The 19584-nt window shown below is 48.0% G+C and overlaps 1 protein-coding gene across 1 annotated transcript; it reads left to right on the forward strand.

Moving 5' to 3' along the window:
- Positions 1-1382: 1382 nt before the first annotated feature.
- KIFC1 (kinesin family member C1) lies at positions 1383-19178 on the forward strand. Its single transcript, XM_010334024.3, has 11 exons — positions 1383-1567; positions 7165-7302; positions 7447-7546; positions 12629-12682; positions 12800-12850; positions 13050-13444; positions 14309-15088; positions 15666-15956; positions 16058-16131; positions 16268-16343; positions 18766-19178. Exons 1-11 carry the CDS (start codon positions 1556-1558, stop codon positions 18808-18810), a joined length of 2016 nt encoding a protein of 671 aa, XP_010332326.1. The 5' UTR covers positions 1383-1555; the 3' UTR covers positions 18811-19178.
- The last annotated feature ends 406 nt before the right edge of the window (positions 19179-19584 follow it).

Raw genomic sequence — 19584 nt, forward strand, 5'->3', positions numbered from 1 at the left:
CGACCCTGTGGGGCCCTCAGCCCTACAGTTCTTGTCACTGAGATTGTTAGAGGCAATATATGTTAACAGAAATAGCTTGGATTTTGAAGCCAATGGAATCTAGATCCATTCCAACCAGCAGTGTGACCTTTTAATTATTATTTAACCGTTCTGAACCTGTCTCTATCCATCTGTGCAAAGAATGCGGCACAATGTTAAGAGCTCAGTGAATTTTTGCGATGAGATAATACAGGGGTGTATTGTTAAGCGTGCACCCCATTGAAGAAGCAACGCAAACAGACTTTGTGTGACCAAGTCTGTTTATTCACCTGAATGTGATGGGCTGAGTCTGAAAAAGGACTCAGCGTGGAGGTGAGGATAGAACAGGCTTTATAGGCCAGGGCAATGAGCAGAAAGTTACAGGTCAGGGTTGGTTGTTGTTGACTCAGTGGGTTGATCCGTCGGCTGGAACAGGAACCTGTTGTCCTTCTTTGTTGTCTTATTGTTTCAGACTTTCAGGCTCCAGGTAGCCATCTGGAGGCGTACGTGCGGGTTACAGAGTTCACAATGGCTTGACAACAGTGCTGTCATCTTTGGGGGAACCTAACATGCATCATCGGAAAAACGTAAAACACTCCAAAATGGAAACAGTAAACCTTCCCTGGGCTGGAGACTCCAAAGGCCCTAAACCCAGCACCAGTTACAGCACCAGGTAAGTAGGTCCAGTGAGAGAAGACGACTGTAAAGAAAAATCCTTTCCTGAGTTTTGAATCCCCACTGTCAGCCTTCAATGGAGCGCTAAACTGGACTCAAAGTCCCTAAATTTAATGACAAATGGCAACATTACCACGGAGTGAACAGACCAGGCCACTCACGACCACGTGAGGGCGCCAGGAGCCACTTCCGGTCAGAGTCAGCCCGGACCAGGAGAGGCCGCGCTGGAGCCGCAATCACGTCGACGCAGTCGAGCAAAACGAGTGCGCTCCCCACTGGCGTCACCAGGTGGCGTTCGTCCCGCCTCTCTCCCGGCACGGGTCCTTGTTTGCGCAGGCGTGATTTCTTTCCTCCAGCGTCTCCGCCCCTCCTCCTCTGGCTGCCACCAGTTACGTCCGGCCCGCTGCGTTCGAGCAGCGACGTCCACGCATTTTCTGACGTAGCGAGCCGCGGCGAGGAGCCGAGCGGAAGTCCAGCACTGTTGTTGCTAAAGTAGGGGAGGGGTGAGAGGCTTCAGTGGAACCGGAAGTGGAATTAATCCGCGTATCTCTACGGCGCCTGCGAAACAGAAACCCGAAGGCATCTGTCGTGCAGGGTGTGGCCTCGGGAGGCGGAGGGCGCTGCGATTGGCCCTCGGCCTTGGTGACAGCGACGATTGGTCCCTGCGTGCAGAGCGCGGTGAGAGTGGGTGGCGGCCGTTGGAATTCAAAAGTGGCGGGTGTGGCGCGGGACTAGTCGCCCGCGAGGCCACGCGAGTTCTTTACCGTATTCGCGAGCGGGCGAGAGAACGCGAGTCCCAGGGTCCCCAGTATTCAGCCTTCTTCCATTGCGTTCCCCCGGCGTGTGTGGGACGGAGGTGGACATGGATCCTCAGGTAAGCAGGGGCAGGCTTAGGTGTCCCGCCCTGGGGATAGGGACGACGGCTGGGCGCTCCAATGCTGTTGCGCCCCCGGTTCCCGGCCGGCCTTTGTCCTGCCTGCCGGGAGAGCGAAGGTCCGTGCGCCCCTGCACAAGTGGAACGGGGCGGAGGCAGGAGACTGCAGCGAGCACCCGGGGAGGTTGGAAGGGACATCTGTCTGTCCTCCCCCAGCTTCAAGTCTCGGGAGCCCCTCCCTTTCATGTCTCCAAAATTTCCCATTTCGAATTATCAGGCTGACACGTTTCCACCTCTTTATATTCCTACTCAGGATGTGATTGCAGTGTGTAAGAAGGAAGAGTTCTGATATGACATCTTCCTTTGGGGACATGGTGTCTGAGGGCACATCCCTGCTGATGTCTTTTTGTGTTATCGCCTCTCCTCGTCACTGCTGCTTTGGAGTGTAGGGAAGGGAGAAGAGTAGGGTAATCTGGGCCAAAAGACTCCTCATTCTCCCTCTCCTTTCCCAAATTTTGTGGATTCCTGCCCAATGAAACTGATTGATTCAGTTTTTTTCTCTTAAATGGTGCCCTGCTGCACCCCACAACCATCTGCAGCTTCCTCTCTCTAGTGAAGGAAGATGAATGTGTGTGACAGCTGGAGTGTACTGACCCCTGGTGCCAGGAAAGATCTCCTGCCTGGATCCTTTGTTTATTTATATTTCATGTTCAGGTTTCCCTAAAGTTAGGATTCAACCTTAAGAGAGATTCTTTCTGGCAGAGAGCAGAGTAGTATGATGTGACAGTGAGAAGTAGTAAAAGCCTTCACAAATCTATTCATCAAGTATTTACTGAGCACCTATTACACGCCAGGCTGTTGTAGGCACTTAGGATACAGCAGTGAACAAGGGACAAATTGCTGCCATCATGGAGCTACCATTCTATGGGGATACAGACAATAAATGAATGAATTATGTAACTGTTAGAAGGCAATAAGTGCTCTGGAGAAAAGGAGAAATTCAAGGTTAAGGGAGGGGGAGAGGCCCACTGACCAGGATAGAGTATTAAATAGGGTGGTCTCAGTAAGCCCCATTGAAAAGATGAGTTGAATAAAGACTTGAAGGAAGTGAGGGAGATAGACAAGTAGATGGTGAGGGAAGAACATTTCATCAGAGGGAATCTGCTGCAGCAAAGAGTACCTAAAGAGTTGTAAGGAGGGAAGTGTGGCTGGAATGAAGTGAGCAAGGGGAAAAGTTGTGGGAAGGGAAGACAGGTAGTGGGGTTGCTGATCACAGTTTGTCCTTGTAGGGGGTCATTGTGAGGACTTTTAATCCATTTGAGATGGGGAATCATTGGATGATTTTAAGCAAAGAGAGGTAAGATTTGTCAGGTCCAACAGATTTTTGCAGTCATAGCACTCTTCCTTTTTTTTTTTTTTTCTTTTTTTTTTTTGAGATGGGTTCTCTTGCTCTGTTGCCCAGGCTTGAGTGTAGTGGCATGGTCATGGCTTGCTGCAGTCTTAACTTGCTGGGCTCAAGTGATCCTCCCATCTCAGCCTCCCAAGTAGCTAGGACTGCAGGCACCTGCCACTATGCCTGGCTAATTTTTTGTAGAGACAGAGTTTTGCCACGTTGCTCAGGCTGGTTTGGAACTCCTGGGCTCAAGCAGTTTGCCTGCCTTGGTCTCCCAAAGTGCTGGGATTACAGGCATGAGTCACTGTGCCCTGCAACATTTTTTGTTTGTTTGACTTGGAGTCTTGCTCCATCACCCAGGCTGGAATGCAGTGGCACAAACTCGGCTCATTGCAAGCTCCACCTCCTGGGTTCAAGTGATTCTCCTGCCTCAGCTTCCTGAGTAACTGGACTGTGGGTGTGTGCCACCATGTTGACTTTTTTTTTTTTTTTTTTTTTTTTTTTTTTTTTTTTTGAGATGGAGTCTTGCTCTGTCATCCATGCTGGAGTGCAGTGGTGCAGTTTTGCTCACTGCAATCTCTGCATCTTGAATTCTAGAGATTCTCTTGCCTCAGCCTCCCAAGTAGCTGGGACCACAAGCATGTGCCACCATGCCTGGCTAATTTTGTGTACTTTTAGTAGAGACAGGGTTTCACTATGTTAGCCAGGATGGTCTTGAACTCCTGACCTTGTGATCCACCCGCCTCAGCCTTCCAAAGTGTTGGGATTACAGGCGTGAGCCACCGTGCCCGGCCAACATTTTTTATTGTGATGACTAGGGAGGTAGGGTTTGCTACTGGCATCGAGTGGGTATAGGGTAGGGATGCTTCTAGGCATCTGACAGTGTACAGGACTGAATTCCAGCCTGGGTGACAAAGCGAGACCCTGTCTCCAGAAAAAAAGAAAAAAAAAGTTTTTAGACATTGTCAAATGTCACCTGGGGAATAAAATCATCCCCAGTTGAGAACCATTGGTTTATGATAATCTATGTGCCACAGGATGGTTTCTTAGGTCAGGGTGGTCGCAGTGGAAGAAATAGTAAAAAGTGGTTGCATTCTGGATATATTTTGAAGGTATAATCAGCCATGCTTTGCTGACAGATTAGATGTAGTATGTAGGAGAAAGAGAAGACTCTTGGTTTTTGGCTTGAACAACTGAAAGATGGAGTTATATCAACTGAGATAGAGAAATCTGCAAGAGGAGCAAGTTCAAAGCAGGATTGGGCATCAGAGGTCAGTTATTAGACTTCCAAATGGAGATGGTTTTTTGAGATGGAGTCTCTCACTCTGTTGCCCAGCCTGGAGTGCAGTGGTGCCATCTTGGCTCACTGCGATTCTACCTCCCAGGTTCAGGTGGTTCTCCCGCCCCAGTCTCCCAAGTAGCTGGGATTATAGGCATGAGCCACCACGCCCAGCTATTTTTTGTATTTTTAGTAGAGACAAGATTTTGCCATGTCGACCAGGCTGGTCTTGAATTCCTGACCTCAAGTGATCTGCCCACCTCGGCCTCCCAAAGTGCTGGGATTACAGGCATGAGCCTCCATGCCCAGCCATTTTTTTTTTTTTTTTTTTTTTTTTAGATGGAGTTTCACTCTTGTTACCCAGGCTGGAGTGCAATGGCGCGATCTCGGCTCACCGCAACCTCCGCCTCCTGGGTTCAGGCAATTCTCCTGCCTCAGCCTCCTGAGTAGCTGGGATTACAGGCACACGCCACCATGCCCAGCTAATTTTTTGTATTTTTAGTAGAGACGGGGTTTCACCATGTTGACCAGGATGGTCTCGATCTCTTGACCTCGTGATCCACCCACCTCGGCCTCCCAAAGTCCTGGGATTACAGGCTTGAGCCACCGCGCCCGGCCATGCCCAGCCTTAAATAGAGATATTGAGGATGCAGTTCAGTATAGGTGCAGGATCGAGGTCTGAGCTGGACATATAATTTGGAAACTGTCAGCATATCAGTGGTATTTAAAGCCATGGGAGTGGATAGCAAGTATAGACAGAGAATGCTGTTAAAGTCTGGAGAGATGAGGAGGACCTATTAGTGATGTAAGAAAGGGTGGACTACTGGAAGCTAAATGAAGAAAGCCTGTTAAGGAAGAGGGAGTCATCATTTGTATCAAATGTTGTTTGATGGGTCAAGAAACATGAAGATGAAGAAGTGACTTAGCAACATGGAGTTACTGGTGATCTTGAGGATAGCAATTTCGATGGAATGGTAGGAATGAAACCCTGATTGCAATGGGTTTAGGAGAGAAATTGGCCACAGGGAATACACTGTAGATAATACTTTAGAGTTTTGCTGCTATGGGCAGCAAGGAAAAAGGATAATACCTGTTAGGAAAAGCAGAGTTCAGATTCTTTTAGGTTTGAAGAAATAATAGAGTTCGTTGTATGCCAGTTGGAGTGATGCGGTAGAGTACAAAGAGGTGAGAAGGGAGGATCGCTGGGGGGACGTTCCTGCAATTGGGAGGATTAGGTGAGACCGGCTAGGATGTGATGCATGTGCGAAATGGTTGCCTTAGGAGCAGGGATATCCATCTCTGATCTTGCGGTGAGGTGGATGTAGGAAGGGTCGCATGAATATCTGTTATTGTTTTTTTTCTTTATGAGATGGAGTCTTGCTCTGTCTCCCAGGCTGGAGTGCAATGGCGTGATCTCAGCTCGCCGCAACCTCCACCTCCCGAGTTCAAGCGATTCTCCTGCCTCAGCCTCCTGAGTAGCTGGGATTACAGGCACACGCCACCATGCCTGGCTAACTTTTGTATTTTTGGTAGTGTTGGGGTTTCACCATGTTGTCCAGATTGGTCTCAAACTCCTGACATCATGACCCGCCCACCTTGGCGTCCCAGAGTGTTGGGATTATAGGCGTGAGCAACCGGGCCCGGCCGAATATCTGTTCTTATAGAAGGTTAAGTGCTTATGTTTCTCATTGTGAAAAGTTGTAGGGCAGCATGTCTCACTTTATATGAATAGACGGGAAAAAATATATATAGTGTGATCTTTGGAGTTGTCCTGAATAAACAAACCTTTAAACACATTTTCTGAACTGACATAAATTCCAAGGAGGTAGGTATGTAGCAGATCCACTATGGTAGTGTAGAGAGGAGAAAGGGCACAGGTTATTTTTAAAAATTAGTGTTTGACTTTGCAATATTTACAGAAAGATTTGGTTTCTATACTATATTTGATTACGCTAAATTAAAATAAGCATTCTTTGTGCACATGTCTATAGGTGGCAGGAAAAATACCACTTCTTTTTTTCCCCTTTTTATTTGTATAGAAGCCAATGGTATGGATATATCACAGTTTAAGTATTGCCCTACGGATGGACATTTAATTTCATTCCTTCAAAAACTAATGAAACAGACATTGTACTAGGCCCTCTGGTTATATAGTTATTAACAAAACAGATGAGTTTTTTTGTTTTTTGTTTTGTTTTTTTTTTGAGATGGAGTCTCGCTCTGTCACCCAGGCTAGAGTGCAGTGACGCCGTCTCGGCTCACCGCAACCTCTACCTCCTGGGTTCAAGCGATTCTCCTGCCTCAGCCTCCTGAGTAGCTGGGATTACAGGCGTGCGCCACCATGCCGGGCTAATTTTTGTATTTTTAGTAGAAACGGGTGTCACCATGTTGGCCAGGCTGGTCTCGAACTCCTGACCTTGTGATCCGCCTTCCTCGGCCTTTCAGAGTGCTGGGATTACAGGTGTGAGCCACTGCACCCAGCCCAGGTAAAACACTTCAAACAGTGCCCAGTAAATGTTTTCTGCTTCTCCCAAGCAGTCTTTGGCCCTCACATATCTTCCACTCTCTTCCCTTATTTGTAATTCTCAGCTTCAGCCAAAAGGGCCAATTGGTTTCCTAGCCATACTACGTACATGTTTGAGTTTTCGCCTTCTAAAAAAAGTGTCCATTCCTCTCTGCTTGTTTGAGTCCTACCTTTAAAGTTAGTCAAGTCCAGCTTTTCCCCTAGAGGGTGTTCCCACTTTTAGGTTATGGCCCCACTTCTGCTCATGTTGTCTGTCTGGCACATAATTCAGCTTTTGGCACAAGTGGTACTTACTGCTTGATGTTGGTAATTTTGATAATCGAAGCTCAGGGGCCAAGATGGGAAGTTCTTGGGACATTTGGGCTCCTGGGTATTGTCTTAAGTGTCTCTTTTCCCAACAGAGGTCCCCCCTGTTGGAACTAAAGGGGAACACAGAACTGAAGAGACCCCTGATTAAGGCCCCTTCCCGGCTGCCTCTCTCAGGAAGCCGACTCAAGAGGAGGCCTGACCAGATGGAAGATGGCCTGGAGCCTGAGAAGGTGAGCTGATCGTGGAGAGCTGTGCGTGCGTGTGTGTATGTGTGTGTGTGTGTGTGTGTGAGAGAGAGAGAGAGAGAGAAAGGAGAGAGAGAGTATAAACCATTAGCAAGGGTGATTATAGATCTTGTCTTTATCTTTCCCCAGAAACGGACACGAGTCCTGGGTGCAACGACCAAAATTACCACATCCCGCCCAAGAGTACCACCCCTCACTGCAGTGCCACAGACACAAGGCCAGACCACAGGTGGGTTTTCGGGATGGATAGACTCCAAGGGCATAGAAGTCCAGTGCTCTTCAACTCACTTAATTGTTTTTCTTTCAATTTTAGTCTATTTTGTGTTTTTTTCTGGGAAAAATTGAGACACAGTCTCGCTGTGTCACCCAGGCAGGAGTGCAGTGGCACAATCTCGGCTCACTGCAACCTCCGTCTCCCAGGTTCAAGGGATTCTCCTACCTCAGCCTCCTGAGTAGCTGGGATTACAGGCGCCTGCCATCCCACCCGGCTAATTTTTGTATTTTTGGTAGAGATGGGGTTTCACCATGTTGGCCAGGCTGGTCTCAAACTCCTGACCTCAGGTGATCTGCCCGCCTCAGCCTCCCAAAGTGCTGGGATTACAGGCGTGAGCTACCATGCCCAGCCTATTTTGAGTAGGTAATAACATTTCACTTGGTTCAAAATTCCAAAGGCACAAAGGTTGTTGTATAGTGAAGTTTGCTTTTTATTTTTGTCCTTCAGCCACCCAATTCTGCTACCCAGGACAACTAAATGTCCTTCCAGGGAAATTCTATTGGTATTCAAGCAAATAAGGATATGCTCCCTCACCTTTTTTACACAAATGGTGGCATACTTTAGACATGGATCTGCTTTTACTTGTCTTGGTCCAGCTTGCCTTTTGGCATATGGAGTACAGTTGGCCCTCTGTATCTGTGGGCTCTGATTCTGCAGATTCAACCAGCCATGGGTTGAAAATACGCAAGGAGAGTGGGCGCAGTGGCTCATGCCTGTAATCTCAGCACTTTGGGAGGCCGAGGTGGGTGGATTGCCTGAGGTCCAGAATTCCAGACTAGCTTGGCCAACATGGTGAAACCCTGTCTCTACTAAAAATACAAAATTAGTCAGGTGTAGTGGCCCATGCCTGTAATCCCGGCTACTGGGGAGGCTGAGACAGGAGAATTGCTTAGAATTTGGCAAGTGGAGGTTGCAGTGAACCAACATTGTGCCAGCTCTGGTGGCAGAGCGTGACTTTGTCTCAAAAAAAAAAAAAAAAAAGTAAAGAGAAAATATTCAATGAAAAGAAAAAAGCCAAAAAATAAAGTATAACAATTACAGTCATGTGTTACTTAGCGTTAGGGATACATGATCAGAAATGCATCATTGTACAAACATAGAGTTTACTTACTGAAACCTAGATGATCTAGCCTGCTGTGCACCTAGGCTATCTGGTATAGCCTATTGCTCCTGGGCTAAAAGCCTGTGTGGCATGTCGGTGTGCAGTAGATAACTATAACAGTGGTAACCATTTGTGTATATAAATAGAAAAGGTACAGTTAAAATACAATATAAATGATTAAAAAAAATGACATACCTATACAGGGTACTAACCATTAAATGGAGCATGCCAAGATAGAAGTTGCCCTGGGTGAGTCAGTGAGTGAGTGGTGAGTGAATGTGAAGGCCTAGGACATCACTGCACACTGCTGTAGACTTTATCAACACGGTACACTTAGGCTACACCAAATTTTTTTTTTTTTGAGACGGAGTTTCGCTCTTGTTACCCAGGCTGGAGTGCAATGGCGCGATCTCGGCTCACTGCAACCTCCGCCTCCTGGGTTCAGGCAATTCTCCTGCCTCAGCCTCCTGAGTAGCTGGGATTACAGGCACGTGCCACCATGCCCAGCTAATTTTTTGTATTTTTAGTAGAGACGGGGTTTCACCAAGTTGACCAGGATGGTCTCGATCTCTTATTATTATTATTATTATTATTTTTTTTTTTTTTTTGAGACGGAGTTTCGCTCTTGTTACCCAGGCTGGAGTGCAATGGCGCAATCTCGGCTCACCGCAACCTCCGCCTCCTGGGTTCAGGCAATTCTCCTGCCTCAGCCTCCCTAGTAGCTGGGACTACAGGCACGTGCTACCATGCCCAGCTAATTTTTCTATTTTTAGTAGAGACGGGGTTTCACCATGTTGACCGGGATGGTCTCGATCTCTTGACCTCGTGATCCACCCGCCTTGGCCTCCCAAAGTGCTGGGATTACAGGCGTGAGCCACTGCGCCCGGCCTTTTTTTTTTTTTTTTTTTTTTTTTTTGAGACGGAGTTTCGCTCTTGTTGCCCAGGCTGGAGTGCAATGGCGCGATCTCGGCTCACCGCAACCTCCGCCTCCTGGGTTCAGGCAATTCTCCTGCCTCAGCCTCCTGAGTAGCTGGGATTACAGGCACACGCCACCATGCCCAGCTAATTTTTAGTATTTTTAGTAGAGACGGGGTTTCACCATGTTGACCAGGATGGTCTCGATCTCTTGACCTCGTGATCCACCCGCCTCGGCCTCCCAAAGTGCTGGGATTACAGGCTTGAGCCACCGCGCCCGGCCGGTCTCGATCTCTTGACCTTGTGATCCACCCGCCTCGGCCTCCCAAAGTGCTGGGATTACAGGCTTGAGCCACCGCATCCGGCCTAGGCTACACCAAATTTATAAAAAATATTTCTTTTATAATACATTAACCTTAGTTTACTATAACTTTTTTATTTTATAAACTTACATTGTTTTTCCTGTTTGCCAAGGCTGATAACAACATTTTAATCTTTTTTAACTTTTTGGCTCTTGTAATAACAGCTTAAAACACATTGTATAGCTGTACAAAAGTATTTTGTTTCTTTATATCCTCGTTCCTCAAGCTTTTTTTCTATTAAAAAATTTTTTTTTTTTAGGTGGGGAGCATATATTCAGGGCAATATGAATCTGTGACTCCTGGGTTGAAAATAATTTTTTTTTAATTTAAAATTGTATTTATTTGTACTTTTTCCAAGAAATAAGCTTGAATTTCAAAATTTCTTTATATTATCTTGCTTTTTAAACTTTTTGTTAGAAACAAAGAAATACACACGTTAGCCTAGGCCAATACAGGTTCAGGATCATCAACAGCACTGGCTTTCACATCCACATCTTGTCTCACTGGAAGATCTTCAGGGGCAGTAACACACATGGAGCTGTGAATTCCTGTGATAACAATGCCTTCTTTTGGAATGTTTTGAATGACGTGCCTGAGGCTGTTTTATAGTTAACTGCTTTTGTAAATAGAAGGAGTATACGCTAAAATAACAATAAAAAGTACAATTCAGCTGGGCACGGTAGCTCACGCCTATAATCCCAGCACTTTGGGAGGCTGAGGCAGGCAGATCATGAGGTCAGGAGTTTAAGACCAGCCTGGCCAACATAATGTAACCCTGTCTCTACTAAAATACAAAAATTGGCTAGGCATGGTGATGGGCGCCTGTAGTCGCACCTACTTAGGAAACTGAGGCAGGAGAATCGCTTGAACCCGGGAGTCAGAGATTGCAGTGAGCCGAGATCATGCTATTGCATTCCAGCCTGGGAGACACAGTGGATCTCTCTCAAAAAAAAAGTACAATACAGTAAATATATAAACTAATAACAGTCATTTATTATTATCAAGTATTATGTACTATATGTAATTGTGTGTGTGTGTGTGTATATATTTTTTGAGACAGTCTCACTCTGTCGCCCAGGCTGAAATGCAGTGGCACAGTCTCAGCTCACTGCAACCTCCGCCTCCCAGGTTCAAGCGATTCTTCTGCTTCGGCCTCCCAAGTAGGTGGGACAACAGGCATGTGCCACCACACCCGGCTATATTTTGTATTTTTTAGTAGAAATGGGGTTCATCATATTGGACAGGCTGGTATCTAACTCCTGTTCTCGTGATCCGCCTACCTTGGGCTCCCAAAATGCTGGGATTACCAGTGTGCACCACCGTGCCCAGCTTGTGCTATACTTTTATACAACTGGTAGGGTGTTAGGTTTGTTTATACCAGAATCACCACAAACAGGTGAGGAATGCTATGACATTACATGGCTATAATGTCACTAGGCAATAGGAATTTTTAGGTCCATTATAATGTTACAGGACTACTGTTGTATATGGAGTCTGTTATAGACCGAACTGTCATTATGGGCACATGAATGTATTAACATAGCATTTACATTGTATTATACATTACAAGTAATCTAAAGATGATTTAAAGTATATGTGGCTGGGTGCAGTGGCTCACACCTGTAATTCCAGCACTTTGGGAGTCTAGGTGGGGGGATCACCTGAGGTCAGGAGTTCGAGATCAGCCTGGCCAACATGCTGAAAACCTCTCTACTAAAAATACAAAAAAAATTTAGCCGGGCATGGTGGCACATGCCTGTAATCCCAGCTACTCAGGAGGCTGAGGCAGAAGAGTCGCTTGAAACCTGGAGACAGGGGTTGCAGTGAGCCGAGATCACACCATTGCACTCCAGCCTGGGCAACAAGAGCAAAACTCCATCTCAAAAAAAAAAAAACAAAACCAGGCATGGTGGTTCACGCCTGTAGCCCCAGCACTTGGGAGGCTGAGGCAGGTGGCTCACCAGAGGTCAGGAGTTTGAGACCAGCCTGTCCAACACGGTGAAACCCTGTCTCTAAAAAAAAAAAAAAGAATAGAATAGAATATGGAAGGCACCAGTAATGAGATCGTTAGTTAAAAATAACAGTAATTTAAAATAAAAAATAAAAAAGAATATGGAGGCCAAGGCAGGCAGATCACCTGAGGTCAGAAGTTTGAGATCAGCCTGATGAACATGGTGAAACCCTGTCTCTACTAAAAATATAAAATTAGTTGGACATGGTGGTGCGTGCCTGTAATCCCAGCTACTCAGGAGGCTGAGGCAGGAGAATAGCTTGAATTCAGGAGGCGGAGGTTGCCATGAGCTGAGATCTTGCCATTGCACTCCAGCCTGGGCAACAAGTGAAACTCTGTCTCAATCAATCAATAATAAAGTATATGGGAAGGTGTGCATAAACTATATATATATTACCATATGCCATTTTATGTAAGGGAATTGGGCATCCTTGGATTTTGGTATCCTTAGAGGGATACTAAGGGGGTGACTATAACTTCTGGTCCTACAGGAGGTACTAGGAGCCGGCCAGACTTAAGGGATAAGGGAAGGAAGTGATCTTATTTCTAATTCTGAGAAAAGCACTTCTCCTGCCCCCATCCTAGCCATTTACAAGCCATCTTGAAAATGATCATTGTGCCTTTGTTCTCTCCCATCTCCTGGGCAGCTCAAAAAGTTTCCAAGAAGATAGGACCCCGGTGTTCCACAACTATTGCCACAGGTAATTGTGCTCAAGAGCTGGGTCTGGGAAGGGATTTGGGATATGTCTAAAGGGAGAATGATGGAGGCAGAGAGACACTGGTCCTGTAATTCCTAAGTCACCTTCTCAATTCTCTAGTGTTGAAGAACCAGAAGCCAGTTCCTGCTGTTCCTGTCGAGAAGCCTGGCAGTAGGTGACAAACATAACCATTGGGTGAGAGGCTTGGGATAGGGAAGAGAAAGTGGTAAGTGTCCAGAAAAATCCATTTGGTCTCTTAGGGAAGGAGATGTAGCATCAGGTGTGGCTCCCATAAAGGCTAGAAGGGAGGAGGGATAGAGAGCCTAGACTTCACTGACCTTTGTCCTTTCTGTGCTTATCTTACCATCAGCTGTTCCTCCCATGGTAGGAGGGAAGAAACCCAGGAAACGTCCAGCCTGGGACTTAAAGGGTCAGTTATGTGACGTAAATGCAGAACTAAAATGCTACCGTGAGAGGACTCAGACATTGAATCAAGAGAACCAGCAGCTTCAGGAACAGCTCAGAGATGCCCAAGAGCAGACCAAGGCCCTGGGGACAGAGCGCAGGACGCTGGAGGGGCATTTAGCCACGGTGCAGGCCCAGGCTGAGCAGGGCCAACAGGAGCTGAAGAAGCTGCGTGCTCGTATCGTGGAACTGGAAGAGCAGCTAAGCACGCAGGATGGCTTGGTGCGAGAGCTTCAGAAAAAACAGCTGGAATTGCAGGAGGAACGGAGGGAACTGACATCCCAACTAGAGGAGAAGGAGGTAAGGGCCAGATTTTCACCAAATGCCGGCCCCTTTTTCCTGGCAGGGGTCATGCCTTCCCTCCCTTCCGGGTACCCCTCAAGTCTGTTTGGGCTCAGAACTCCTAAGCACCTATATTTAGCAGTATAGGTGCTGCTGAAGATACCTGTCTTCCACCTGTCTCCACGCCAGCCCACTCCTGACTGTCTTTCTGCTATGCTTCTTCCTACCCTTGACTGTTTGCAAAGCTTCCACTTAGATCTGTGTTTTCTTTTTTTTTTTTAAAGAGACGGGGTTTCATCATGTTGGCCAGGCTGGTCTCAATCTCCTGACCTCAAGCAATCCACCCGCCTCGGCTTCCCAAAGTGCTGGGATTACAGGCGTGAGCCACCGTGCCTGGCCATGATCTGTGTTTTCCTTAATCCTCCATCCCTCTTTCTTTGGGTCCCCATTCTGATTGCAAATTCCTGTGGTACTCTCCCGTCTCTCATGTCCAATTTGATTCCTTCCTGGTGAGTACCAACTAGATTTACAGTCTCTTAAATGACTTAACTTTCATTCCGGGCATTCTGCATATGTGCGTCCCTCTTTCTGGAATGTTCTTTGTATACTGCATCCTTCCTTGGTTCACTCCTGTACTTCTGGGTATCAGCCCAGATATCACCTTCCTTGTGCTTCTCTTTGGGCTTGGGCACACCCATAGCACTCCCTATCTTAGTACCGTGATTCCTTATTTTCTCATTTTTCTTTCTTTACCAGACTTTGAGGTCCTTGTGAGCAGGCCTCTCACCTCCACCCCTTGATACACCCCGTCTTAGCCACAGTTTGTTCTTATTCTTGCTTGCATCTCACCCTCTTGTGTATGTTGTGTTCTGTTCTGGGCAGAGGAGGCTGCGGACATCAGAAGCAGCTCTGTCAAGCAGCCAAGCAGAGGTGACATCTCTGCGGCAGGAGACTGCAGCCCAGGCAGCCTTACTGACTGAGCGGGAAGAACGTCTTCATGGGCTAGAAATGGAGCGCCGGCGACTGCACAACCAGCTTCAGGAACTCAAGGGCAACATCCGTGTATTCTGCCGGGTCCGCCCTGTCCTTCCTGGGGAGCCCACTCCACCCCCTGGGCTCCTCCTGTTCCCCTCTGGCCCTGGTGGGCCCTCTGATCCTCCAACCCGCCTTAGCCTCTCCCGGTCTGACGAGCGGCGTGGCACCCTGAGTGGGGCACCAGTCCCCCCGACCCGCCATGATTTTTCCTTTGACCGGGTATTCCCCCCAGGAAGTCGACAGGATGAAGTATTTGAAGAGATTGCCATGCTTGTCCAGTCAGCCCTGGATGGCTATCCAGTATGCATCTTTGCCTATGGCCAGACAGGCAGTGGCAAGACCTTCACAATGGAGGGTGGGCCTGGGGGAGACCCCCAGTTGGAGGGGCTGATCCCTCGGGCCCTGCGGCACCTCTTCTCTGTGGCCCAGGAGCTGAGTGGCCAGGGCTGGACCTACAGCTTTGTAGCAAGCTACGTAGAGATCTACAATGAGACTGTCCGGGACCTGCTGGCCACTGGGACCCGGAAGGGTCAAGGGGGCGAGTGTGAGATTCGCCATGCAAGGCCAGGGAGCGAGGACCTCACTGTCACTAATGCTCGATATGTCCCTGTCTCCTGTGAGAAAGAAGTAAGGACCCATGGGCACAGGAACTGGGGAATGGGGAGGAGTGGGCAGGGCGCCACGAGATAGAGGTAGAGGGAGAAAGGAGCAGGAGAGAATTGAAGGATGAAGTTCAAGTTGAGGCTGGGTTACCACATCCAGTTTTGGCTTGTGGGCTGTAGGCAGATCTGCCGTAACTGGGCAGTGGAGAGGAAGTGATGCATCTGCCGAAGCGGAGAGGGTCACTGCACCTTGGGTCTCGTCTGCTTGCTCAGTTCATCCTAGCCATGCTGTTCCTGGCTGTTCCTCAGCCAGCTAGTCATGCTCCCCATCTCAGGGTCTTTGCCTGGATGCTCCTTTCCTGGAGATATGACAGTGAGGCCATCCTTGGCTATCCTGTCAAAACCTGGCTCCCCCTCCTGCCTTTATATGCTCCCTCTTCCATGATTTTACTCCTTGCCATTTTTAGACATACTATGCATCTTTGTTTCTTGACAGGCTAGAAAGCTTCAAGAGAGTGGGGATGGGCTCTTACTCACTGCCATATACATTACTATGTACTGACTTCTGCCTGCCTTTTTGTCCCTTCCGTTCCCATCCCCAGGTGGAGGCTCTGCTCCATCTGGCGCGCCAGAATCGGGCTGTGGCCCGCACAGCCCAGAATGAACGGTCATCACGCAGCCACAGCGTATTCCAGCTACAGATAACTGGAGAGCATTCCAGCCGAGGCCTGCAGTGTGGGGCCCCACTCAGTCTTGTGGATCTGGCCGGGAGTGAGCGACTTGACCCCGGGTTAGCCTTCGGCCCCGGGGAGCGGGAACGCCTTCGGGAAACACAGGCTATTAACAGCAGCCTGTCCACGCTGGGGCTGGTTATCATGGCCCTGAGCAACAAGGTGGGAATGGGAATTGGAGATACGGGACTTGGGGGCCAGTTGGGTTGGCTATGTAGAAGCCTGCTCCTTCCTAAACATCTGCCCCCACCTCAACCATCTAGGAGTCCCACGTGCCTTACCGGAACAGCAAACTGACCTACCTGCTGCAGAACTCTCTGGGTGGCAGTGCTAAGATGTGAGTGAAAGGGACAGATGGAAGGGGTCAGGTAGGACCTGTATGGGGGTGAGGGGTAGAAAGAGGGAACAGTGGGGACCTGTCCAGGCTCTGCTGGCCCCTAATGCTGGGGTTGGGCATACTCTTTTTTTCATAGGCTCATGTTTGTGAACATTTCTCCACTGGAAGAGAACGTCTCCGAGTCCCTCAACTCTCTACGCTTTGCCTCCAAGGTGCGACTACCACCAGTCATTCCCAGGCCTTGTCAGTACCTGTGGGTGGTTGTGGGCTTCTCCATTCAAACCCATCTGTCTTCTAGGCCAGGGAGCACATTGTCCAGAAAGGTTTTAGATTCGCAGGCATCTAGGGCACTGTTCACCTGGTTCCATTTTTAATTATTAGCTTTTTAAGTTTTTAAAAAAACAGAGGACTAAACTAACCTAAGAAAGCCGATTGAAAAAAAAAGGCAACTAAAAGGTCTAAACTGGTTGGGTGCAGTAGCTCATGCCTGTAATCCCAACACTTTGGGAGGCTGAGGCAGGAGGATTGCTTGAGCCCAGGAGTTTCAGATCAGCCTGGGCAATATAGTGAGACTCTTGTTTCTACAAAAAATATGAAAATTAGCTGGGTGTAGTGGCTCACACCTGTAGATCCAGCTACTCAGGAGGCTGAGATGGGAGGATCACCTGAGCCTGGGAGGTGGAGGCTGCAGTGAGCTGTGATCCTACCACTGCACTTCAGCCTGGGTGACAGAGCAAAACCTTGTCTCAAAAAAACAACACAAAAATCCCCAAGATTCCTCCCCATCACCACACAGTGATCATTATTTTTAGGTCTGCCTAGGACTCCACTATGTAGTTGCACCAAAATTTGTCCACCAGTTCCCTCTACTGGACACTTGGATTGTTTCCACCCTTTTTTAGTTACAAACAAGGCCGTATTAACTGACTCTGTATATACATCATTTTGTATTTTTTCAGTTACATGTAACCATTTAGGGAAATAGACCTTGAAATGAGATAACTGGATCAAAGACTTAGAATTTTTTCAGACTGTTTCAAATAGTGTGAATCCAGACTCCAAACCCCATGAGGGTCAGCCAGTGGCCCTTCTGCTATTGCTAAGCAAGTCAGAAAGTTTCCTTATTGTCTGCCCCTATGGGTAATTTTTTTCTCTGGCTCACCCTCCTCCTGAGCATTTAGCCCTTTGATAGGCTCTGGCTTTGAGGTCTGATCAGGTCTGTCCTTCTGCAGTGCTTGGGCTTCCTCCCAATCAGCATTGATTGTTGCCATGGAGTAGCCAGCACCTGTACCCTGATCTGGTATTCTACTTTGATGAAGGCTTCCTTATCTTGTAAGTTCAGTTTTAGAGGATGGTGATGTTCTTTTTAGTAATGTTATACCAATGTAACATCCCACATGAACGTTAATATCCTCTAATAACCAGTTCATGTTAAATTTCACCCAACTGTCTCAAGTGTCTTTTATACATAATAGATTTGTTCAAATCAGGGTCCAGGCAAGGGCCACCCACTTGGTTCAAATGTCTCAAGTTCCTTTTAATCTGTAGCAACCCTATCCCATGCTGCCATTATTATGTCATTTGTTTGTTGAAGGTCATTTGTCCTGTAGAATATGCTTGTCTGGACGTGGCTGGTTGCTTCCTCTTTCCCCCATACTTTGACTTATTTATCATATTTGGGTGTTGCCAGCCTGATCCATCCACTCAAAACCTCCCTATTGACTTTTTTACCTAGTGATTTTATCCAGGAGTAACCATACCTAGATCCATTATTTCATTAAGGAGTTTTTAAATGATGATTTTCAGTCTTCTCGGTTCTGCGTTGGTTAGTCACGATTCTTTTATGAAGAAATTTGCCTTGCCATCTACTTGGTTTCTCTGAAACTGAGTTCATAGAGGAAAAACAGATAAATGCTGGATTATTTATTGATTTTCAGTATTGAGTTGATACCCTAACAGCTTCCAAAGGTGGCCAATGAATGTCTATCTGAGCGTTACCTTTTTTTTTTGAGACAGGGTCTTGCTGTGTTTCCCAGGCTGGAATTCAGTGGCTCAGTCAAAGCTCACTGTAGCCTCCAGAAGTGTTGGGATTACAGGTGTTAGCCACTGAGCCCGGCCACAGCCATTCTTTCTGATGTTCAAATTGCCCCATATTTGGCCATTAGGAACCTCCTCCAGGTTGGCGCCAGTGCCCTTTAGACACAATCCTAGTAGTCTTTTTGCAGGAACTTGTACATTTCCTCCCCCCAGACTTCAACTGATCCATTTTCTAAGGAGTGCTAGTTCCTAAATGGGTGCTAGTTGCTATTACTATTTTATCTCAGTTTCAGTGTTTTACAGTGGGAGAGATTGGAGGTCTCTAGTACAGAGTATTGCTGGAAATGAAAGCCTCCTCTCTGCTCCTGTATTTTATTGTGGGGCTTCCACCTCTCTCAGGCCTTCTCACCTCCTCCAAACCTAGTGTGGAAAGGAGAAGCAACCCTAACTGGAACCAGTCTGAACCAGCCTTTGGAGGCCTTATTTCAGTATTCCTGAGGGCAGCCCTAGCATTGGAGGATGGGAGGAGATCTTGAGAAAACTGTTCTTTTGGTTATTTTGCAAACTTTTTAATCCTGTCTCACCCCCTACACCCAGGTGAACCAGTGTGTTATTGGTACTGCCCAAGCCAACAGGAAGTGAAGACGGATCCAGATCTTGTGTGTTGGGGTGTGTGTGTGTGTGTGTGTGTGTGTGTGTGTGTTGGGTGAGGGGTGGGAGGGTTGCTGAAGGGTGCTTTATTGGGTGGAGGGCGCCATGTCCCAGGGCTATCAAATAAAGAATAATACCTTTTTTTAAAATAAAGGTTTTAATTAGCATTTGCCCAAGAAGGCAGATACTTTCATATCTATAAGGGTGAGACCTGTGATCTGTCCCTTCTGCCAAGATTGTGTGGGAGGCGGGAGCGGGGGCTGAAGGCTTGGGCTTTTCTCCCTTCACCTGTCACCGGTTCTGGACCCTGGTCTAGATCATCTTCCCCTCTGCTAATGCCCCCGCCCCTGTCCCTCACATCAGGGAGGTGTGCCCTCTAGTTACCACGCCCCTTCCATCGTAACTAGTTAATATAGATTAAGTTTCACCCTTCCGTTGGCCACCCCAGCCCCAGGGAGGGAACGGGCCTTTGGTGGGTGTCCGCAGATTGGGGACCGGACCCCGGAGTCCCGAGGCGGGGCCGGCGCGCGCTCCCAAACTGCTGGCTCTTTCCTCCCGCCCTTTCCCTGCCTTTCCGTTCGAACCGCTGGTGCTCTGCCCGCCCGCTGCCCATTGGCTGGCTCTCGGTGGCGTCACCGCCTCGGGTCCTAGCTCCCTTAGTCTTTGCGCCCGCCCTGGAAGTACGGGGCGGGACGTGCCCGGGAAGCGGCGCGCACGACCGCCGACTTCCTCGCGCCAACGGTCGACGGCCGCCGCCCGTGAAGG

This window comes from Saimiri boliviensis, chromosome 4, assembly GCF_048565385.1.
Source record: "Saimiri boliviensis isolate mSaiBol1 chromosome 4, mSaiBol1.pri, whole genome shotgun sequence".
Taxonomy (NCBI): Eukaryota; Metazoa; Chordata; class Mammalia; order Primates; family Cebidae; genus Saimiri; species Saimiri boliviensis.

What these genes read in the sequence shown, in the direction of transcription:
- KIFC1 (XM_010334024.3), top strand. An exon ending in ATGGCCTGGAGCCTGAGAAG is followed by an intron (nt 7,303 to 7,446) that starts GTGAGCTGATCG and finishes ATCTTTCCCCAG; the next exon opens with AAACGGACACGAGTCCTGGG. An exon ending in GACACAAGGCCAGACCACAG is followed by an intron (nt 7,547 to 12,628) that starts GTGGGTTTTCGG and finishes TCTCCTGGGCAG; the next exon opens with CTCAAAAAGTTTCCAAGAAG.